Raw genomic sequence first — 23,545 nt, forward strand, 5'->3', positions numbered from 1 at the left:
GGTGTGGCCGTGAGCTCACAGCTCAGGACAAGAGCCTTTCCTTGGCTCAACTGTTTGGTTCTCTCCTGCTGCCTCCAGATCCAGCCACTGGCCTGGCGAAGGCTCTCTGCTGCCTCGCATCTTCCCTGAGTCCCCAGGTGCTGCATATAGCTTGTAAGAGTCCTTGAGATCATTTCCTGAGCCAACCAGCTCAAGGAGACATACAGTCAAACTCTTTCAGCAAATCTTCTTCCTGCCTAAAACAGAGCAGTTTAAACCATACCCGTCTGCAACACTGTGCATTTTGGAGGGATCGGCCACTGCCCGGTGCCAAGGGGAAATGAGGGTCTGCTCACCAGAGGGGAGATCCTTTCTCTCCACTGGGCTTATGTCTCTTGTGGGCTTCAGGGCACAGTCGGGGACATGTGTGCCGGCCTCGCCCTAGGACAGGGATGAGTGAAGCCTCGCTGTGGTCCTGGTGTTCAGTCAGCCTCCCCCCCTGGAGCCGCACTTACACTCTCCCACGTAGCTCACACTAAGGAATCAGTTGATCAGCACAAACCACACAACACTGGACAGGTGGCCTCCTCCCACGCAGAGTGAACTTGCAGCCCCGCAACAGCGCTGGGTTCCAAGGGCCCACTCTCCATCTATGGACAGCGAGTTTTGGAAAGCACAGGAGTTCAGCATGCTGCTCCCATTAATGGATTTGACCAGAGGCCACAGCGTCTCTAATCCTGGAGCACTGTTATGGCCACACCTCCCATGGGTTTGCCCCTCTGTTACTAGTTGGGAAGATTCACTGTCGCTTCCTAGGTTTGTACTCGTAAGACTTGCACCTGGGAGTGGGACTCCCTCTTTGCTGGAGCCCTGATGCCATTTAGGAATGGTGCTGGCGTGTAGGCGGGAATAATGGATTCGAAAGTAAACAGCTTATTTTTTTCTATAAAAATGTAGCCTTCTAAAATAATGAAACACAACAATAGTATCCTTTCTAAATATAATATATCCAAAATGTGATGTGTAATTCAGAGCAAAATTCAAGAACTCTGAATACTTTAGTGTGACCTGGTGTCTCACTCCATGACTCTCAGTCATTAACACTCACACTGCCATCTCCAGTGTTCTTTTTTATTTTTTTATTTTTTATTTTTTTAAAAGATTTTATTTATTTATTCATAGAGATGCAGAGAGAGAGAGAGGCAGAGACACAGGCAGAGGGAGAAGCAGGCTCCATGCAGGGAACCCAACGTGGGACTCGATCCAGGGTCTCCAGGATCACACCCTGGGCTGCAGCAGCGCTAAACCGCTGTGCCACCAGGGCTGCCCTCCAGTGTTCTTTTTTAATTTTTTATAAAGATTTTATTTATTTATTTGAGGGAGAAAGCATGAGCAGAGGGTAAAAGAGAAGCAGGCTCCTTGCTGAGCAGGGAGCTCAATGTGGGGCTCCATCCCAGGACCCTGGATCATGACCTGAACCAAATGACAGATGTTTAACCAACTGAAACACCCAGGCGCCCTCATTTCTAGTGTTTTATTAGAGATCTTTGATGGTTCCTCTAATGTTAGAAGCTCAGCATCAAAAGTCCTTCCTGTATTTGGAATTCACACTGCCCTCGGATCTCTTTTTCTGAGAACAGAGTTCATAATTGTTCTTTTCAGTGTCCAGGAAAGGTTCTGGATTGCTTATTCCTGCATTCGTGGCTTTTGTGTCTCTCCACTTCTGTGATCAAAGTCCTGATGGATAAATGACTTTCGTGTCTTCTGATTCCCTGCCTGGCTCCCCTGTCATTATGTTCCTATAACCAGTGCGCTTGCCCTGCAGTCTTCCGTTTCCACTTTTCCTCTCACGTCCTCACCCCGCCTGTGAATCTAATCATATGTGAAAGTCGGAGGTAAGACTTGTGCTTCCACGCAGACAATCACAGGAGTGTCATTCCTGCTCTGACAGTGAGCTATCAGAGCACGGCTATTTTAAACCCACCCTGGAGCTGAGGTTGCAAAGTCGTATGATGAACTAAAATCCACAAAGAGACAAGCCTGTCTTAGGAGAGACAGGCCCCCCCGCTCCCTTTATCCTGGGCAGGGCTGCAAGAAGAGAGGAGCCTTCCTGGGTGCATGTCAGAAGAAAGCAGCCGAAAGCTCCTGGAATAATTAAGCTGACTGTGGCCTGGGATGGTCACTTGGAAATCTTGGGAGCCCCCGGCACAGGGGACTCTTCATACACACGCATGCACACCTGCACACATGCACACACCCCTACGTTTACTGCAGACTTTCAGTGAGATCGTGACAAATCGGGAGCAGGTGAGGCATGCAGAAGGACACCCTCCTGAGGTGCGGGCATGCCAGGCTGCTGTCGTCCAGGGACAGAGCGGGGGCACCGAGAGAAATTCTCTACACAGTGCAGCTTGCATGGGTGCCAGGCGGGAGCTGGCCACCCCCCAGGAGGGACAGGGAAGCTGACAGCCCTGGAGGTGTGGTGCGTGCTGGGCTCTGAGGACCCCACTGGGAGACCTGAGGGAACCCCACACACACCCCGGGCTCCCCAGGTGCCAGGTGGCAGCTGTGTCCCATCGCAGGGATGGAACCCAGCAGTGAGCAGAGCAGAGGTCCCCGCCCTCTCTAGGCAATGACCTGCTGCTGGAGGGACACAGCATGAAAGGATGTGGCTGGTCGGGGCCCTGGAGAGAAATACTGCTGCCGTGGCATGGGATGTGTCAGGGGCAGGTCTGAGGAGGTTGCAGAGTGGAGCAGCAGAGAGGCCTGGCCGGGAAGTGGCTCAAAGCACAGACAACGCACAGGGGCTGTGGGACCTGTGTCCAGGAGGAGGGGAAGCTAGGGCAGACGCCTGACACAGGAGCTCTCAGCCCGTGTGAGGGGCCCCAGGGCCAGGACAGCTAGACTCCGGGACTGGGGACAGTAAGGGGACATGCGGACGGAAAAATAAAGTTGTCAGGAGCAGAGGCCAGTGTAAGACATGTCACCTTAAACATTCTGCTGTGCTTTCAGAGTAGTTTTCAGTGACCAAAGTCAGAGCTGTGCAACAGATCCAACTACTTAAAACACATTTGAGCCGAGCACAAAGCACTTCTGAAGCATCAGTCCAGATTCCCCGCCCCGGTTCTACATAAAGTTACCTGGGAATGAAGGACATTGGTAATATTATATTGTGGGGTTATAGCTAATTCTTTTTTTTTTTTTCAAGTTCTTTATTTGAGAGAAAGAGGGCGAGGGCGAGGGGAGAGGCAGAGAGAGAGGGAGCATCTCAAGGAGACTCTGTGCTCAGCATGGAGCCCAACGGGCTCGATCCCACAACCCCGAGATCATGACCTGAGCCGAAATCAAGTGTCGGCCGTCCAACCAACTGAACCTCCCAGGCGCCCCAGATGACCACTAACCCTTACTGGTGGTGTTTCTCAATGTATTTTAAGAAAAATGGAGAAGAAAAGTAACATTAGGACTGCATCTGCCCAGGTACTTTTTTTTTTTTTTTTTTTTAAGATTTTATTTATTAATGAGAGACACAGAAAGGAGAGGGAGAAGCAGGCCCCGATGCAGGACTCCAATCCCAGGGCTCCAAAAACACACCCTGGGCTCAAGGCAGGTACTAAACTGCTGAGCCATCCAGGCATCCCTGCCCAGGTACTTTTTAAAAATTATGAGCACGCACGCACATCTGTGAGCTTCTGGAGGCTCTCCCGAGAGTGGCTTTCATTTACAGTGTCTGTCTTGTTCCGTATCCTAAAGCAGGAGGTTACCCAGGAGGCAGGAGAGTACAGGGGAAGACAGCGCGGACCCTGGAGTCTTGGGGTCAAGTACTGGCTCTGTGTTTGAACGGGACACGCTTGTTGCCCAGCCCGAGAGTCCCCCCAACCTTGTCTGGCAGGCAGATGTAACCTCTCCCTACAGGTGCTTGCTGTGCGACGTAGTAGGAATGCTTTCCCTCCCCTGGGTGGGGGGACAGGGGACTCCTCCTGCGAGCTCATCCCAGGGAAGCCTGCCCCTTTGGGATGACCTTAGCCAGTCAGTGGCATGACCTTGAATGCTTTGGGAGTTTGGTTTCCCAGATGCATCCAGGGGGTGGCCTCAGCCTGGCCAAAATCCTCAGTGGGGTTCCCACAACACTGATGAGACGGCTGCACCCCAGTATTCCTTATTTTTGTTCTCCTTTTCTCCTCACAGCAGCCACCCTGCTAGGAGCTGGGCTCTATGGGTTCTTACCCAGAAGACCCCGTGTCAGGAATTTGCTGATTTTACATAAATTCTTTAAATAATCCATCAGAAGAGCTTGGGGAAGAAGAGCAAACCTTTACACATTGAGACGTGGCCATTCCCTTCTTGATGAAGCACGTTTTTCTTCGCTAGGCCCCTACTTGCTCTCCTGAAAGGCCAGTTGTGGTGATAAAGCTGGGATTAGTCTCTTGCACCTGCGTTTAGACCTTCTCGTTTACAGTTGTTCCTTTTTTGCAGTTGCATGGGTTTGTTTTTTCTTATTAACAAGTGTCCCTGGTGCAGCATCCGTGATCAGCCCATACGTGAAGGGGGTGAAACCACCTGCCACAAGCCTCCCTTTAAACCTGTCTCTGTTTCGTCTCCACAGCAAACCCAAGGAGCCCGTCTTCAGCGCTGGTAAGTCTGATTTCATCTTTATGTGGGTGCCCCTCACTCACCCCAGGACTCGAGGGACAAATGCATAGCTATTCCGGGGTCACCTTTCACCTGCGCTGTCCTCGTGGTGGGGCTGACAGGTCGAGTGCCACCAGCCTGTGTCCCCGGGGGGCCGGGGCTCAGATTGCGGAGACCAGCCGCAAAATGGTCATCGAGACTGGACCCTCTACTGTCCCCCTTTAAACACAATTTGAGATGCGCCAATAAGGAGGAAGAGTAAAATGCCACCACATGAGCAGAAGCAGAGCTTCTAGGAGAAAAGACTTCTGTTGCCTTTGTTACTCCTTCCTGACCCGGTGGGGCTTCTGGCTCAACATCTGCAGCTCTCCAAAAGGGTAGCTTTCTGGTGCATTAAGTTATAACTTCATCTAAAAGTAGCTTTTTTCTCTGTTTTCTGCCTTTGGTTTCTTAAACTGCAAACTAATAGTTCATAGGTATCTTTCCATATACCTTTTTTTTTTTCTAACACATTTTATAATAAGGTAGATGCTATTTTTAGGATATTAACCTGATTTAAAAGCGCATTTAAAATGCAAAATCACTGACAGGTATGGCATCCGTTAAGTAAATCCCTTCGGTTTTAACTTTTTCAGTTTTGTCCCTTCGATTCAGATTTGAAACCTCTCTAAAAGTCAGCGTTCCGTAGGTTTCAGCATGTGCTTTAGTATTCATTTCATTTTCGGGAAGCATGAGGTCATGTGCTGAAAATGTGGTTGCCCTAAGCCTGCAGAGCCAGGTGTTGAGCACACTGGTCGGAACCCCGAACCCCTGCACCTCAGGCAGGTTCTCCTGCCGGGGGCAGGGCGGCCTCTCCGACTGAGAGCTAGCTGCTCCCGGCGAGAGCTGCTCCCCAGCGAGCGGGCAGGCCGGTCCCTCTTGCAGTTCTTGCCATCTCTTTATCTAGCGCTTCTGTCCCTGTCTCCGAAATCACAAGGGAAACGCCGGGTGACACACTGCAAAGGTAGGCGGCATTTCTGAAACCTCATAGCTCTCTGAGCAAAGCTGCTATCCAGGCTGCAGAAACTTTTTTCATACAGGCAAGCACATAATCTCCTCGTATGAAAATGTTTTGGGCACACGAGCCACTCGGACTTAAAGTTAAAAGCATTCCTGCGCATTGACTTGGATGGGTTTTAATAAGTAGCTGCTACATTCAATCTGGCTTGATTATTGGCTGATTGCAGGAACTTTGAAAAATCTGAATAAACCTTAAGAGAGCTATAGGGCAGCCCTGGATGTCCCACTGCTTGACCTGGTGTCCTGCACCGCTACTGGCCTCTCCCTCTGCGCCCTCGGGTTGGCGGCTGCGATCCGCTGTCCTAACACGCCTGGAAAATACCATTGCTTCCCTTGCTGTGTTTTGATTTTATTTTTAAAATATTTTTAAAGACTTATTTATTTGAGAAAGAGAGAGAGGAAGAGAGAGCAAAGGGGGAAGGGCAGAGGGAGAGAGAGAATCTCTGGCAGACACTGCTTAGAGCCCGACATGGGGCTCGGTCCCACGACCCTGAGGTCACAACCTGAGCCAAAACCATGAGTCAGATGCCTCACCAACTGTGCCACCCAGGCGCCCCTGCATTTTGATTTTAAATGTAGAATGTCTGAATTACCAGTGCAAAACCATGCCACGGCAAAATTCAGCGCCTTTTTTTGCCTAGGTCAGTGATTTAGAATTGTGCTAAGTAAGCCTCCACTGTGAGGCCTTAACCAGCACACGGCTACAGTGTACTCCGTGTTTCACGCACACTGATCATTGCAGCCACGGAGGGCTCCGCCGTGCAGTGGAGATGGCATTATATCCTCTTTATTACCCATCCACATTCTGCGCCTCCCCTCCTACAAAGAGAATTGATAGAATCGCTTGTCTAGCTCCATGCTCACTCCTGCCTGCTTTCTGTTCCCTTCTTTCATCTGCGGGGTGCCCCTAGGTCCTGCAGGGGTGGGGTCACACAGTCTGGTGAGCCCAGATTTCAGTGAGGGATTAAGGAAGGGAAGGGGTTTGGGGTGAGAAGAGCAAGGGCAGAGGCCCTGTGGGAGATAGTAGGAGCACATCTGGCCCAGCAGGAGGATGCAGGTGCGGTGCTTGCAGCCACGATGTTACTTAGGGGGGAGGAGGCAGGTGCTAGATGTTTGGATCTAGCAGGTAAGACAGCGGGAAAAGGATTTTGCATGGAGGAAGGACGTGGTGAGATCCACTTTGGGCCTTGATGGTTTTGGCAGCCGGTGTACGATGCCGCAGGAGGGCAGTAGGAGAGCCTGGGGTGCTGGGACCTGTGACGGGCTGGTCCCTGCAGATCTGGGGAAGACAGAGCCTGGTGGCAGCATCCTCAGGGAGGGTCCATGGAGCACTGTCTGCAGGATGAGCATGTGTGGGTTCTTATTAAAAAATCAGACTTGCTATGCAGAGTGGAGAGTGCATCACACGCATGCATGCAAGGCCAGAAGTGCACGCACACAGTAACATAAAACCGGGATGGCCTCTTAATTTAGGTGATACCGCATGTGGCATTGTTTGAGGATCCTCAGGAACAAGACTTACAAAACTAATTTGTAAATGTGGTGCTTATGGCAGTGTAATGACTCTGTGACTTCTCACCAGTTTCCTCTCTGTGGATGATCTTTCTGTTGAGTTATGTGCTGCTCTGGCTGGTTCCAACTGCCTGATTTAACTGCTGCGAAGGCCTGATCCTTTGATCTGCAGTGAGTTCTAACAGAATTAATTCATCAGGAACTCACAAGACATTTTCTCTGGTCTTATTATACCCTGAAAGCCAGCAGAAGACTCCAACTTATTTCTTTTTAAAACCACACTTGTCCCATGTCAACGTATTACTGGGTTTGACTCTTGCCCTGTAATTTCTTGACACATCAGAAGTTATTTTATTATAAAAAAAAGTTTGTTCTAGAAGGTTCTATTTCACAATGCCTCTAATTGTTCTTTTATTTTCTCTCTAGCTTTTCTTTGAGCATTTTCCTTCTTGTGTGCACCCTAGCATGTACTTTGGCCAATTTTGTGTTCTTTACACTTGAAAAAATGTGTCCACTGTAAAAAGATACATAAAGATACATTTCTACATTGCAATATAACAAACCAATTTAAATATTGAAAGATATCTTATGAATTTTGATACTGAAATTGTATATACATTGAAGTCAATAAAAAATTTTAGTGGCTTCCTTGTGTTAGTTGTAATTTCTTGAGGTGGCATTTTTTTCCCCCTCCTGATGATAAAGAAAATGTAAGCACCAAGTCTCTCGTGGAAAAATAATGGAATCTAGTTCCTCCTTGCCTTTTACAATCTCTTCTAGATTTCACGTACTTAAGTAAGCAGCAGCATGTCAGAAGTAAACAGGGTGAAAACTTTTGTTTTAAACTCTTTAATTTTATGTTTCAGTTCTTTGTCCCTAACATGTTAATTAGAAATCACACGAAGGGTAAAGTTTTCTCCCTTTTACATTAAAAGGCTAACGAGAAGATAACATTTGTTTTCAGATGTACTGGGCACTGAGGTGTCTTACTAATATCTTTGTTCTTTTTGTAGAAGAAGGATATGTAAAAATGTTTCTTCGTGGACGCCCTGTTACCATGTACATGCCCAAAGATCAAGTGGACTCTTACAATTTGGAAGCAAAAGTAGAACTACCAACCAAGAGACTTAAGCTGGAATGGGTGTATCCTTTATTCACTGGCTGGACCTGTCACGAGGTTTAAGTTGGTTCATGCTCCGAGCTTAAAGTTTAACTGTAGAAATTCATAAAACTTAAGTTCTCTTCCGCTTTTATTTATTTATTTATTTATTTATTATTTATTTATTTATTTATTTGAGAGGGGGGGAATGGGGGAGGGGCAGAGGGAGAACCTCTAGCAGATTCTACGCTAAGTATGGAGCCCGATGCAGTGCTGGATCTCACAACCCTGAGATGATGACCTGAGTGGAAATCAAGAGTCAGGCACTTAACCTACACTGAGCCACCAAGGCACTCCAAGTTCTCTTAAGCTTTTTTTAAAAGAACAAAATATTCTATTCTCACTTTAAAAAAAATTAACAAAACAGGCCATGTGTTAGCATGCAGTACAGTGTCTTGGCAGAGGAGGGGCTCCATGAGGGCAGCTGATTGTGGGGACACTGACTTATTCTTGAATGATTATAGTTTTTGCTCAAATACATCTACATTCCTGAAAAGAAAATACAAATATATATTAAAAAAAAAGAAAATACAAATATGCTGGATAGTTTTTGGGTTTGTTTTTAATTTTTTTTTAAAGATTTTATTTATTTATTCATGAGAGACACAGAGAGAGAGGCAGAGTCACAGGCAGAGGGAGAAGCAGGCTCCCTGCAGGGAGCCCAATGTGGGACTGGATCCCAGGCCCCCAGGATCACGCCCTGGGCTGAAGGGAGGCGCTCAACCACTGAGCCACCCAGGCATCCCAACTGAGCCACAGAAACAGGCATCCCTGTTTTGTTTTTTTATTTTTTATTTATTTTTTTTCCTGTTTTGTTTTTTTAGAGAGTTGTGGGAAAATGCATCACTCTCTGGCCTGAACTTTAATCTTTCCAACAGAATAAATGTAGTTAAAAACTAATGGAAAAGCAAGCCTATCGAAAACAATCACGAATGGACAGAGTTAAGGATTCTCATGAAATTGAAAGAACTGATTATTTTTACCAGTAGCTGTCATATGCTTAGTCAGCTCTGCAGGGCAGATGGAACAGCCAGGAGCTCTACCTGTCTACCTAGAAACCGTGGAAATGCAACTTACACCAAACTTACAAACTTAGGAAAATGAATATATCAAAAACTGAGCTACACTGTGCTGGCTGGAGGTTCTTACCCCCAGACAGAGTGATAGACACCCTGGAAGGAAGGACAGGCACCCACCCCTCAAACCAAGTGGGGGCTCAGCTAGCCTTGGGAGACTAATTGAAGGAGTAACATCAGGAATACCCCAGTACTAAATGAAGGGAGTATAGTGAAGGCATAAAAAAAATCAACACGTGCCATAGATAGAATGCTACTTTTAAAATAAATTTTTTCTAGATAGAATGCTACTTTAAGAAAAAAACTCCCTCTTGCCCCAAATCAAAGCCACAGAAATCCTAGTCAGCCCTATGACTAATGATCCTAAGATAAAGCTCTTGGAGCCTTTATACAATGAGATTTGGAAAAGTGAATGAGCTTCAAGGAGAAAAAACTTGAAATAAACAAGTAGAGCCTATGAAAAAGGGTGTATGAAGTGTTGGGGTTTTTTAAATTTTTACTTTATTTTTCCTGACTTAATTTTACTTTATTTTATTATGTTTATTTTACTTTAGAGGAAGCCTGCAGAGGCCACCTTCCAGTCCATACAGATTTTAAGACAAAGAGCAAGATTCCTTTCTTCACTCTCAAACAATTTTTTTTTTAATTTTATTTATTTGTTCATGAGAGAGGCAGAGACATGGGCAGAGGAAGTAGCAGGCTCCCTGCAGGGAGCCCAATGCGAGACTCATCCCCAGACCCTAGGATCACACCCTGAGCCAAAGGCAGACGCTCAACCGCTGAGCCACCCAGGTGTCCCACCCTCAAACAAATTTTTATTAAGTAACAGTTTGCTGCCAAGCCCGGAATAGAAGTTCGAAGAAGCTGGTTTAAATCAATGCTGTTGTCATTTCAGTTGGAAGAATTACTATTTGAAATGATGGCATCATACTCTTTGGGAATTTTGTAGTATTATCATCTGCGCCTGAATTTCTCTCACAAAATATATTTTTTATATTTTCAGACTCAGATATCATAAGCATTTACGTGCATCTATTTTGGCACATGTAATTGAAGTGATTCAGTTCTTCTTTAAGTCAATAAGAGTTTAAATTTTAGGTTAAATCGTAGCTGGAAATCATTATTCAAAACACATTTTTTTTTCCAGCCTACTCTTTATTCGTATTTTTGAAGATGTAAAACAGTGGAGCTTACTTCAAATAAATGGGACTTTTGTTAGATTAGTTTTTCACATCCAAGTTCAAGTGATGTTTTGCTCCCAAAATAGTTTGCAGGGTTTGAAAGTATATATGCCAAAGTCTTAACAGAGGTCATTATCTCCAAGGAGCTGGGGATGGTTGTGGCAAGGAGGATCGAAGTTTTTTATCCTTTGCATATGTATGTGGGAGTCTTGTTTGCACCTGTTACAAGTACTTTTATAATGTAAGAGAAAAGATCTAAATAAAAGATTTAGCCCCTAGATTACAATAAAAAGGAAGATTCACTCAATAACTAAGGCCAATACAAGTCATTTACCAGTATCTTAAAATTTATTTTTAAAAATACTTTAAAATATAAGGAATGTCAAAGTTCAGGGGCTTTTTTGTTTTGGTTTGGTTTACTGTTTTTCAGTTTTGGGTTTTTGTTTTTGTTTTTGTTTTTTGAAGTTCTTTTGACCTCACACTGCTTAATAGTTGAGATAATTCAGTCACTTAACATTTTCAGAACTATTTTGTTTTCAAAAGAGCTACAAATGCCACAGCCTGTCATAGGGATTCGAATAATTTCCCAGCTATGATTCTAGAACCAGAGCCAGTCCTCTTGTGAAGCCACAGAGTAGTGGTGAGACATCAGCCCCCCAAGTGGATGACAGCGGGATGGGATAGGCAGAGAGATGGCAGCCAGCTGGCCCTGCTTCTCTCCTGCTCCCAGAGTCAACCCTCTTCCGTGAAAGACCCAACACTCCAGCAGGAAGAAGAGTACACTGCAGACCTTGTGATAATGAAGTAGATCTGAGCAGGTGGTATGATACCTAGAGCTACACAAGGAAGGCAACAGAAAGGAAAGAGAAAAATTCTAGAGCAAAATATTCCAACATCCTTGTGAAGTGTCAAAATACAGTGTCCAGGTGATTTTAATTTTAGTGTCAAGCTGGTTAGGATAGCGGGCCTTTCAGAAAACCAGCTTGGCAAAATTTCGTTTTTAAAAAGATTTTATTTTTAAGTCACCTCTACACCCAATGTGAGGCTTGAACTTACAACCCCAACACAGAGTCACACACTCCACCGAGTCAGCCAGGTTGCCCCTTTGACAAAAAATATAAAGGCAGACTAGTCGTGAAAAAGACAGGCATCCATGTAAAATCCAAACAATTCATAAAGAAATATGGCCCTGACTGTTGCTCCCAAGGTCTATGATTGATTGGCTAAATTCAAATTCTCTTCCTGGTGACTTCACAAATGTCCGATCCAGTTACCATTGGTAACTAAAATAAGTCACTTTTTAAAAAAAGATTTTATTTATTCATGAGAGACACACAGAGAGAGACAGAGGCAGAGACACAGGCAGAGGGAGAAGCAGGCTTTCTGCAGGGAGCCCAATGCGGGACTTGATCCCAGGACCCCGGGATCACACCCTGGGCCAAAGGCAGACGCTCAACCACTGAGCCACCCAGGTGCCCCAATAAGTCACATTTTTGATCAAGCTGAAAAATTCAGCTTTCAGAATATAATATATAACTTCTACGAACAAAGCCCTATCTTATAAGAATATGTCTTCACCTCAACTCAATGACCGTTCCCAACTCTGTTGCCTGCCTGTTGAGGGTCGCATGTATTTGGCTCGGAGTATTTATGATTTCATGTTATTTAAATGAGAGAAATTGATGATAATAGTCTTGTGGAATTGTATTGTCTGTTCCCGCTGAACAAAGCCAGTGTTTTGTCCGCTCTTAAGGAAATAAAGTTTATCTTGACACACACCAAGCTATGGGTACCGGGGTCGTGATTGCCGGAACAATCTGTACCTGCTTCCGACGGGGGAGACGGTGTACTTCATCGCTTCCGTGGTGGTGCTGTACAACGTGGAGGAGCAGCTGCAGAGGCACTACACTGGCCACAATGACGACGTGAAGTGGTGAGTCCTCACCCTCGTGGAAGTACATCTGCAGAAGGATGTCAGGGTTGAGCTACAAGTAAAGAAAAGGGATCTGAGAGAACAGGATCTTTCGGAAAAGCTCTCCTTACGTTCTGTGTTGTCCGTAGCTGGTGGCCTGCCAGCTGCTGGCTCTCTAAGACACTATAGGCTAGTTTAGTTTTCTACCCTTCGAACACATCATCTTAACCTACCGTATCACCCAGATGAATAGTTCCCATAGACCCCTGTCTGGAGGCCTTCTAAGCATGCTAATAGCTTCTGATCTGGGTCCTTATTTTAAAAAATAAAAAAAAAATAAAATGTTCATGCTTATGACTGGGTTTGGTTTAATTCACTCCTTTTTCATTCATTCATAACTCATGCATAGCTTTTGATGGGGGTTTTATGTATCTTGGAAGGACGGGAGGTGGAACGGGTGTCTTTCCCTATATCTACTTGTCCTAGATCCCTGGTCAATTCTAAAAATCCTGTTGGAAAAAGATATTTTTGCCATATATTTAATATAAAGATATAAAATATATTTTAATATAAAAAATATATATTTAATATAAAATAAAAAGATATTTTGCCATATATTTAATAAAGGCTGCTATAGTAGGCATGGTATGCTCCAAGCAAAGGATGGCTTTCTCCTTGAGTCAGGAAGTTCTCCAGAAAGGATGGAATGAAATAGGTGCTAATGGCCCAGGGATGTTGGGGTGCTCTGAAAATTCATCGTGAGTCTGAGTCCGTGAGAAGTCAAGTACCGTATAGTTCTTTTATATTAAATTTTTTGGCTAGATTCTATTTGGCCAAGAGGGAAGTAAAGCTTATCTTTAAAGAGTGGCTGTTTTATAAATATCCTCTTTTTAGCCTAGCGGTCCACCCTGACAGGATCACAATAGCAACGGGACAGGTCGCGGGCACATCTAAGGATGGAAAAGTGAGTTGCTTTATCTCTTCCTATTTTCATAACAAACTACTAACTCGATATAGTCTTCTGGGAACATTTTGCTGATGAATAAGCCTGCCTAGGTAAAATTAAAGTATCCGAATGCTTCTTAATCCCCCATTAGATTTTTTTAGTGCAAAAAAAAATTTTTTTAAAGGACTTTTTATTGCATATTCTTCCAGTGACCTTAAAAACGCCTTGAACTTGCCTTACTTTCAGCCAGTTTTTAAATAGCTTTGTTCTTGCCTGAGAATTCAGCAGTCCCTAAGATCCTTACTCACACACGATTAAGATTAAAATATTAGGTATACATTTCATAAGTAGAAGTCCTAATGAATAAGCATTTGCACAGGGGGCATTTTGGCTCTTCAGTGAACCTCAGACCCTCTGCCTGAGTGCCCTGTATTCCTGACGTCACCCCAGAGCCCCCAAAGGCTGCTCAGAGAGCTTGGACTCAAGTTTTATAAGCACCCTCAGCAAGACTTTCACTTGAATTTTAAGGAATCAGAGAGGGAACCGTGGACTCTTAAGAGAGAGCAACACAAAACTGGCTTCCAGGTATTTCTTGACACCAGTCCGTGGTCTTACCCAAAACTCCTTATAGCTTTTTATAATATCTACCTTGTATAGCTTATTCTTGCCCAATACAGGAAGCAAACCTAATTACACAGAGCACCTCTATTTTTACCAGTATCTTTTCTTCCTGGAAAACACAAATGCTGCCATTTTCCAGAAAATATTTTAATAACATCAAAATTTAAATATTAACTTTATGGGCAGCCCAGGTGGCTCAGCTGTTTAGCACCGCCTTGTGATCCTTGGGACCTGGGATCGAGTTCCACGTCAGGCCCCCTGCATGGAACCTGCTTCTCCCTCTTGCCTATGTCTCTGCCTCTCTCTCTCTCTCTCTCTCTCTCCATCTCTCTCTCTCTCTGTCTCATGAATAGATAAATAAAATCTTAAATAAATAAATAAATAAATAAATAAATATTAACTTTATGCCCTTTCATGTTAAAATTCTACACTTAAAAAGAAGTAACAGGAACGATGGAAATCAGTTTATGATTATGTAAATAACACATAAACAGGATAGGGTCTTCATCTTTTTTTAATGTGAAGTGGCTTTTTAAAGTTTTTGAAGCAAACCATTTGTTCCTCCCTCTAGTGGATTAAAAATGTATTTCAGTTTCTAGCATTGAAATTGAATCAGAACTTCTTCCGAGCCAGGGAAGATAAGGATAGCTCTCTGAGCCGGTCCTTCAGTTCAGGTGCAGAGAGACACAGAGAGGCCATCTGACTGTCTGCAGACACACAGCTACTCAGAGCAAGTCCAGCCCGGAGCCTGGCCCTCCTCAGCCCGCTCTGTGCACCGGGTATAATGCTAGTCCTTTTCCCGATCCACCTGCTGATCGTGCTAGGACGCTTTCGTCTATTGAGGGAGAGAAAAATTAGGATCATTCACCTTGGAACACAATTGGGAGGTTTTGAACTGATGGTAACAACTCTAAATTTCCCCTGTGCATACCTGATTGTTTGCTTCTGTGAGGCCCATTCTTTTTTTTTTTTTTTTAAGATTTTATTTATTTATTCATGAGAGAGACAGAGAGAGAGGCAGAGACACAGGCAGAGGGAGAAGCAAGCTCCATGCAGGGAGCCCGACGTGGGACTCGATCCTGGGTCTCCAGGATCACACCCTGGGCTGCAGGCGGCACTATACTGCTGAGCCACCGGGGCTGCACCTCGTGAGGCCCATTCTTATGTTAAACTCTCGATACTGGGCAGCCCGGGTGGCTCAGTGGTTTAGCACCGCCTTCAGCCCAAGGCCGGATCCTGGAGACCCAGGATCGTGTCCCACATCGGGCTCCCTGCATGGAGCCTGCTTCTCCCTCTGCCTGTGTCTCTGCCTCTCTCTCTCCCTCTCTGTGTGTCTGTCATGAATAAATAAATAAAATAAAATAAAAAAACATTTAAAAAAAAAAAAAAAAACCTCTCGATACTATTTGGTGGTGACCGGCTTGCTGAATTTAGATGTATTTACCCCTTATGGACAAACAGACTTTACAAGAATAGCCCTTGTATGAGATCCCAGTTTCCTTGTCATTTTTCATTTTATTTTTTATTTTTATTTTTTTAAGATTTTATTTATTTATTCATGAGACACAGAGAGAGAGAGGCAGAGACACAGGCAGAGGGAGAAGCAGGCTCCATGTGGGGAGCCTGATGCAGGACTCCATCCTGGGTCTCCAGGATCAGGCCCTGGGCTGAAGGCGGTGCTAAACCACTGAGCCAGATAGATAGATAGATAGATAGATAGATAGATAGATAGATAGATAGATAGAAATAAAATAAATAATAAAATAAAATAAAATAAATAAATAAAATAAAAAAATAAAATAAACCACTGAGCCACCCGGGCTGCCCTCATTTTTCATTTTAAAATTCAGACACATCTCGATGCACAGAGGAAGCATGCCAGTCCCTATGGTACAATTATGAAGAATTGGCTATTCAAAATGTAAAGCCTGGTGGACCTCCCCTAGAGGGTCCCCTCCCCACAGGGGCCACCATCTCCTGAAGCTGTTGTGAATGTTTCGTTGATGCCAAAAGGCAGAATCATCAAATGCAGGAAAAGACCTCTCATTTTGACAAAACCAAAGTAGCCTTGTAGCTTCAAGGGAAAGATGAATTCGTCTGCCCAGCATGGTCGGTGACTCTCTCTGCATTTCCTTCTAAACAGCAACTGCCTCCACATGTGCGCATCTGGGACTCCGTGACACTGAACACACTGCACGTCATCGGAGTTGGGTTTTTTGACCGAGCTGTCACCTGTATCGCGTTCTCAAAATCTGTAAGTCCGAGCCCCGTGGGTACCAGGGCCCTTGTCCGTAGAGAGGAGAGAGGCAGTTCAAGGTTGAAAAGGGAAGAAGTTGATGTGCTTGCTGGCTGCCTGGGACACCGTCCTGCTACCCAGGTCCCCTCATTCTGAGGTCGTACGTGTCCCCTTGGGGTCACACACATGATGGAAAGAGGCCCTGCAGCACCGTCTTCCTGTTCCTGGAGGCACTGTTGTCTGCTCTGGCATTGAATTTCACCTGTCCCTGGGTAGGCGGCTCCAGTGTGTCTCTGCCATCCCCACAAGGGCTGCCTGTCCGTTAGCAGGGGTCGGAGGGGCCTCATGGTCTCCAGATCTTCCTCAGGATGTGCCCATTCAACAGATCCACCCTATAAGCCACTATTTCAGAAACTTACATTCACACACGCATGCACATGTTCACATCAAACACTACATGCCTCGGCCCCAGGGCCTTTGCTCCTACACCGCCTCCCAGTCTCCCAGCCCCTATTAGTCACAGATGTGTGCTGTGTGTGCTGCAGGCACTGGCTTCTCCAGGAGGGGGCTCTGCAGCCCCTTCGGAGGCTGGTCTTAATAGAACAGGTGAGGCAGGGCCACCCCTGACCCCTCTCTTCTGCTCCTGTCCCTCCATCGCCCCACATTCACCTGCTCCCGCTGCATGGCCAGGAAAGCAGGTAGCATAAGCAACACGTACATATTCTTTAGCCAAAATGGACTCTTTATTAAAAGCGAAATTAATGTTCATTGTAAATCACTTTTAACCCATTTTATTCTCAGATGTAGTCTTCCTGTGAATACCTTTTCTTTTCCAGAATGGAGGAAGCAATCTCTGTGCTGTAGATGACTCCAACGACCACGTGCTGTCCGTGTGGGACTGGCAGAAAGAGGAGCGGCTGGCCGACGTGAAGGTCTCTCTCCAGGCCCATTGCTGGGCTCCGTTAGAATGTCCCCCCTCGGAGCGTTCTCCTTCCGCTGGCTCCCAGGCCTGTTTCCCACTTGTCGGGGGGCTATAGGCTCCCCATTCCCAACGCAGCCCTCGGGCATGACACCAGTACCTCCGAATCCCAAGCCCACTCATCCCCCCACCCAGGGTGTGGTTCCAAGTCCTGGCAGGGTTTCTTTCTCCCTTCGTGATACCTGTAAGGTTCTTGCTTCCTCATTTTACAGCCCCTACCCTCCTCATCCAGTCCATTGGTCACTGTTCATTGCTGCTTTGTTTCATTCGACACATGTGTCCTCACGTTGTCGAGGGGGCACTGCAGGTGTGGTGGTGGAACATGAGATGTGCCCGCTGCGCCGCCAGGGAGGGGCTCGGGGGTGTGGGGACAGGTCAGGAACAGCAGAGGGTGCAGGGAGAGGCCAGCACAGGCAGCATGGGGCTTGTCCAAAGCTGAGTGGCCTCAGCAAAGGTGAGCGAGTGCCCCTGCCAGGTCCCAGCGCCTCCCAGTGGGACTCTTCCTGTAGGGGAGCACCTGGACTTCTCTTAACGCCACCAGTCCATCTTGTGCGATAGGTCGCCAAACTTTCCTTAAGCTTTCTTGTATTTTCCTGCTGTTAAAATCATGAATGGATCCCAGGTTTTACAGAATTGACTTCAGATTTCTCTTCCTGTCATCCATTAACCTTAGATCACCTTACTTCCCGAACATTAGGGTCACCATGGCACTGCCTTGGCTTTCTCCCTTGAGTGTCTGGGAAGCAGGGTCTGTATTCTAATCTGGCACGTTGTCTAACATCTGTTTACAGACTGTCACCTCCGGGGCCCGGGCACCCCCTCCCATCTCTAGAGCCCTGCCTTCTAATATTCTGGTCGAGTATTTAAGTTCTTGCTATGTTACTGAGTTGGAAGTAATTAGAGGCAAATTAACACCCAGGTTTAAGGACCTATAACTGAATTTCAAGCAGAAGGAACAATCAGGGTCAGATTCATCTGACTCAAGTGCAGGTGCTGGAAATCAAGAGAACAAGGTCGGAGGTGGACGCAGGGACACCCAGAGAGCCAGATCCCTAACCCTGGACCCCCGGCCTGGTCACCAAACCACTGGCAGAGTCCAGGAATCAAATCAGGAGGGAATCCCAAAGCAAACAGGACTGCCAGAGTCAGCCAGGAGTGAGGGAGCTGTATAAAATCCAGATTCCTGGGCCCCTCCCGAAGATTGCAGTCCCCAGAGGGGATGAGGCCTGACATCCACAGTGTAACACACATCAGGTGATTCTGTTCAGCCACGGCTTGGAGCCCGTGACGGGAAGATGAAAGCAAATTCTTGTGGTTCTTAAGTTTCCTGCCCCTAACCCACCCCTTCGGCAAAAGCATTCTGTGTGGTCTTCCTGGGGACCCCACGGCGAGAGAGGAGCCATAGTCCCTGTCCTCAGGGCCACGCTCCAGCGGGAGGAGACAGACAAGGAGGGGTTATGGCACGTGGCAAACATAAGTTGAGTGTTTATGGAAGGTGAGTTCAGTGGGGAGAAAAATCACGAGGCTTAGGAGTTATTTGTTTGTGGTTCAGAGGTTATTTATTTTCTCAAGGGTCTCAAGAGACTTGAGACATCTGATTCTCCTGTTTTGCTCAAAGTGTTCCAACGAAGCCGTTTTTGCTGCGGATTTCCACCCCACGGACACCAATATAATAGTTACCTGTGGAAAATCACATCTCTACTTTTGGACATTAGAAGGAAACTCCCTTATTAAGAAGCAAGGATTATTCGAGGTAACGTTAAATCACATCTGTTTTACTCTTCACTGAGCGGTGTGCGTGGTCAGCCAGCTACTACGGGAGTGGAGAGGGTACCGTAGTCTTAGAATTTGTTTTAATTGGTAAATATGGAAGCGTATCTGGGGCGTGTAGTGTTGAAGAGTATTCCTGGGGGCCCCTAACAGAACTAGGAAGCCCCTTGAATCTAGCCTTGGCGATGCTGGGAAGGAAAGATGGGCCAACCCAGGGAGAAACACAGGGACTGTCACCTCCGGGGCCCGGGCACCCCCTCCCATCTCTTCGTCCTTGCAAAGAACAACCGAGAAGGCCCTCAGGCCTAGTGAGTACCAGGGACAGCACCCCCTTCCCTGTGCGTCCCTAAGCTACTACCCCACCAGGCCCACTTAGAGGACTGCTTTATTTTGCTGCCAACACAGCCCGCCCCCCAGCCCCTCCAACACCCTCTGCTCCAACTGTCTGCGACTTTATCTTGCCCAGAAACCTCTCTGTTTTAGAGCAGGTAATCTCACAGCATAAGTTGTATCACGGTAGATAGAAATGAAAGGCATCCCGCGTGGTAGCGGAAGCTGATCACTGTCCGGCTTGGGAGCGCTGTCACTCTAGGTAGTATTAATACAAAGAAGAGGCCGTCTTGACTAAATACATATTTATATTTACGACATTCTGCAGAAGCAAGAAAAGCCAAAGTTTGTCCTCTGCGTGACTTTTTCTGAAAACGGTGACACCATCACTGGAGATTCAAGCGGCAACATCTTGGTGTGGGGAAAAGGTAACAGGATTGTGTCCCGAGCAAAAGATGGGGGGCGGGGGGGACGGAAGCAAATGTTATATGAGGTCAAAGGTGACTTCTCTAAGAATTGTCTGTTAGTATGATTGATAGGATTACAACTAAATCCCAAGTTTTATGGGTATATACATACACGGTGACTATGTAACTTGAAATCTTAAAACTAGAACAGAACAAAACAGGAACAGCCAAGAACTGTTCACTTTCTATTATTGCAAAAAGCTCCTTAAGCCTAAAATATTTTGACAGAATAGCTTTATTAGGAGATCTATTAAGAAAGTATAATGATGAAGTTGTCAATGACTATATAGCTATGAAATATTTAAATAACTTTTCTGGTTCGTATGGCCTTTGACAAACAGTTATTAAGAACTAATTATGGGGGCACCTGGGGAGCTCAGATGGTTAAGCATCTGCCTTCAGCTCAGGTCATGGTCCCAGGGTCCTGGGATTGAGTCCCATGTTGGGCTCCCTGGTTGGCAGGGAATCTGCTTCTCCCTCTGCCTCTGCCTCTCCCCTCTATTCGTGCTCCCTCTCTCTCTCTTTCTCTCTCTCAAATGAATAAATAAAATTAAAAAAAAAAAAGAACTAATTATGTACGAGGGAGCATGCTAGGCACTGCATACACCAGTGATCCAAAGCCCCTGCTGCCAAGGAGCCTGCAGCTTGGTGAAGAGGAGTCATTACTCTGAAAACATTCATTCAATTATGCTCAATGAGCATTGATGGCAGGAGGAAAGTGAAAAGCACACCATCCCTGTCCTCAAAGGGCTCAGAGTTTGGGTTGGGGGTGAAGGTGGAAACAGACCCACAGATGTGATTTCAGAGTAACTCGGTGACTTCACTAGCATCCCAACTACTGTGGAGGCAGGTGCTTCACACATCACTCCATTTCACCCATAGCACAATTCTGTGGGATAAGCAGGAGCCCCATTACACAAAGGGGAAACTGAGGCACAGGGCAGTGAAGTCACTCGTTGAGAGACACAGGGCACATTAGCATGGGAACCCAGGCCCCTGTTCTTTGCCATGTGGAGTCCCTCTGTGGTGTCTTCATCCTGTCCTTCCCTCGAGCGTGTTCTCCTGAATCCTAAAGTAACCCAGGGCCATGCTGGTCTGGTGCTTTGTGAGCTTCTAGCTTTGTAGATTCATACTGCAGGGATGCCCTAACCAACAAGATCATGTTTTTTTTTTTTTTTTAATTTTTTAAAAAGATTTTATTTAATTATTCATGAGAGACATAGAAAGAGAGAGAGGCAGAGATACAGGCAGAGGGAAAAACAGGCTCTATACAGGGAGCCCGACGTGGGACTCAGTCCTGGGGCCCCGGGATCACGCCCTGGGCCGAAGGCAGGCACCAAACCACTGAGCCACCCAGGGGTCCTACAAGATCATGTTTTAAAACAGAAGTACGATGGGATGGACAGAAGCGAGCTTTTTGATAACCTACTGAGAGTGGTTTTCTTGGTGTGTTTAGGTACGAATCGGATAAGCTATGCTGTTCAGGGGGCCCACGAGGGTGGCATTTTTGCACTTTGTATGCTAAGGGACGGCACTCTGGTGTCAGGAGGAGGGAAGGACCGTAAGCTCATTTCCTGGAATGGAAACTACCAGAAACTTCGTAAAACTGAGGTAAGACAACAACAAGCAGCATTACTGAAGTTCAGGGTTTGTCCTTTTTTTCAAAATTCATTTTGAACCTAAAACTGGTACACTAACCAGTTTCCTTGTTAGTTTGAAATCTTATTAGCTTACAGCTTTTGAAAGTGGTTTAGACACAATGTTATTAAATAGGGTAACATTTTATTAAAATCACCTGAAGCGGATGAAGTGAAACTACCAAAATGGAATTGGGTTGGTAAAACTTTAGGTCGTAACATATTTCACATTTAGAATATCGACATAACTGCACAGTCTCACTCTTCCAGGGGAATATTTATTGTCCGTGTTTTGATTTTATTCATTAAAATCTTCCTTTTTCCACTGTAATTTCCAGATGTGACTTTGGAGACATGACCCCCTGGAACTAACATCTTATTGAGTATTTGCTTTGTACGTGGCTGAGTGCCAGCATATCCTCTAAAGCTCTATCTCCTTTTAGTATCGATTTTACCTCCTTATTCCATGGCTGGCAGCCTTGCACACCAGTGAACTTTCTCCCCCAGACCCCGGGGAGTTGTGAGCAGACACACACATGGCAGGCATCAATCAGAAGGCTGATGGTCCTCATCCCTAGCGTAGAATGGACAGGCTATAGAACGTCTCCAACTTCTAAGTGACATGAGTACGACACACGTCCATCCTGCAACGTGTTGTATCAGAGCCGCGTGGCACGGTGCTTTGGCGGTCTGAGATATGGTTTTGTTTGCTATTGCTCTCAATAAAGGAGGCCCTCCGGTGAGCTTTCAAAACCACATCCCCTTTCATGGAGATTTTAATTGTGACACCATTCTTTATCCTAAGATTTGACCGGCATTTGATTGAACGTGTACCCCCGTGTTAAACCATAACTGCCACAAAAGCTCCAAAGCCTCATGCAGCTTCGTAGAAGATACTCATCACTTTGTAAAGCATCCCTGCTTCTTCCTTAGCATGAGTTATCTTTACCTATTCTTAAATCTGTGCCAACAAACCGCACAGGAGGTGGAAAGTTGGTAAGAGAGCAGGCCGCTTCTTTCCTCTCTAGAACCGGAGCGCTCAGCGTTGCCCAGCGGGGGTCTAGCTGCAGTTTGTTCCTTTTATGAAGCGCAAGGACCCCTGTTTATTTTATCACAGCGAATTGTTCTTGGCTGGTGTATTTTGCAATTCTTTTTCTTAAAATTTAGATAATTCCATATGCTTACGAACATGAACAGTCGATTCCAAAACTAAGTAGAGCGAAGTTGCCAAAGAATTTACCATTTTAAGTTACAGTAAATTTTACGAGCTCTCATTATGGCATGTTATTTTATTCTGTTTTCCAACTTTTACCAGCTCCTGCTGTCCAAAGCCACAAGAAAAGAGTAAACTAACCAGGATTACTTCTTATTTTTTAATCTTACCAAGAAAAAAATGTTTTGCTCTGTATTGTTGTGTTTTTTTTTTTTCTTTTTCTTTTTACTTTACTTACTCTTCTTGATTCTATAAAAGTATATATATGTGTTTGGAGTTCAAAAGTCAGATCATTCACTCAGCAAATCCTGGCCATGGACCTTTCTCTATCCATGCTATGTGTGTGTGTAGCGGGGGGGGGGGGAGCTATCATGACATATAAACATGTATTTTGAATGGTGGAGCTAATATTTAAGGACATTTTCGGTGCTTTCTTTTCAATGCAGATTCCAGAACAGTTTGGCCCGATCCGGACAGTGGCCGAGGGGAAGGGCGACGTGATCTTGATAGGCACAACTAGAAATTTTGTTCTGCAGGGTGCTCTGTCAGGGGACTTCACACCCATCACTCAGGTATGCTCCAACTTACCAGGCCCACCAAGCCTGTTCATTTTTTACAATATTAGAATATCAGAAAACATCACAAAGAGTAGATTATTCCTTTGTTTTATACCAATGTAACCTTCCTTGGCATCAGTTTCAGTTGCTGTCATGGCCTAGGTTGGGCGGGAAGGGAAACTGAGGAAAGCAGTCTGAAAGGCTGCGTATGCCATGGGCACCCCATCCCGAGGCTCTGAGTGTTGACTGGTGTTTCAGAGAGCTCCATCTGTCTTGGTCCTT

At 45.8% G+C, this 23,545-nt stretch overlaps 1 protein-coding gene across 4 annotated transcripts in view; it reads left to right on the top strand.

The window, feature by feature from the left end:
• EML1 (EMAP like 1) overlaps nt 1-23,545 on the top strand; it is a 188,878-nt gene that overhangs the window by 145,782 nt on the left and 19,551 nt on the right. For 2 of the 4 annotated variants that reach the window (XM_038545703.1, XM_038545705.1), the window contains exons 5-15: nt 4,583-4,611; nt 5,555-5,611; nt 8,193-8,322; nt 12,379-12,528; nt 13,402-13,471; nt 16,218-16,328; nt 17,147-17,242; nt 18,908-19,042; nt 19,718-19,817; nt 21,313-21,467; nt 23,153-23,278. In XM_038545703.1, the coding sequence (XP_038401631.1) occupies nt 4,583-4,611; nt 5,555-5,611; nt 8,193-8,322; nt 12,379-12,528; nt 13,402-13,471; nt 16,218-16,328; nt 17,147-17,242; nt 18,908-19,042; nt 19,718-19,817; nt 21,313-21,467; nt 23,153-23,278 (1,159 nt within the window). The remainder of the gene's footprint in view (nt 1-4,582; nt 4,612-5,554; nt 5,612-8,192; nt 8,323-12,378; nt 12,529-13,401; nt 13,472-16,217; nt 16,329-17,146; nt 17,243-18,907; nt 19,043-19,717; nt 19,818-21,312; nt 21,468-23,152; nt 23,279-23,545) is intronic. The other 2 variants (XM_038545704.1, XM_038545706.1) reach the window with 1 other exon arrangement.

The sequence above is a fragment of the Canis lupus genome, chromosome 8, assembly GCF_011100685.1.
Source record: "Canis lupus familiaris isolate Mischka breed German Shepherd chromosome 8, alternate assembly UU_Cfam_GSD_1.0, whole genome shotgun sequence".
In the NCBI taxonomy this organism is placed as follows: domain Eukaryota; kingdom Metazoa; phylum Chordata; class Mammalia; order Carnivora; family Canidae; genus Canis; species Canis lupus.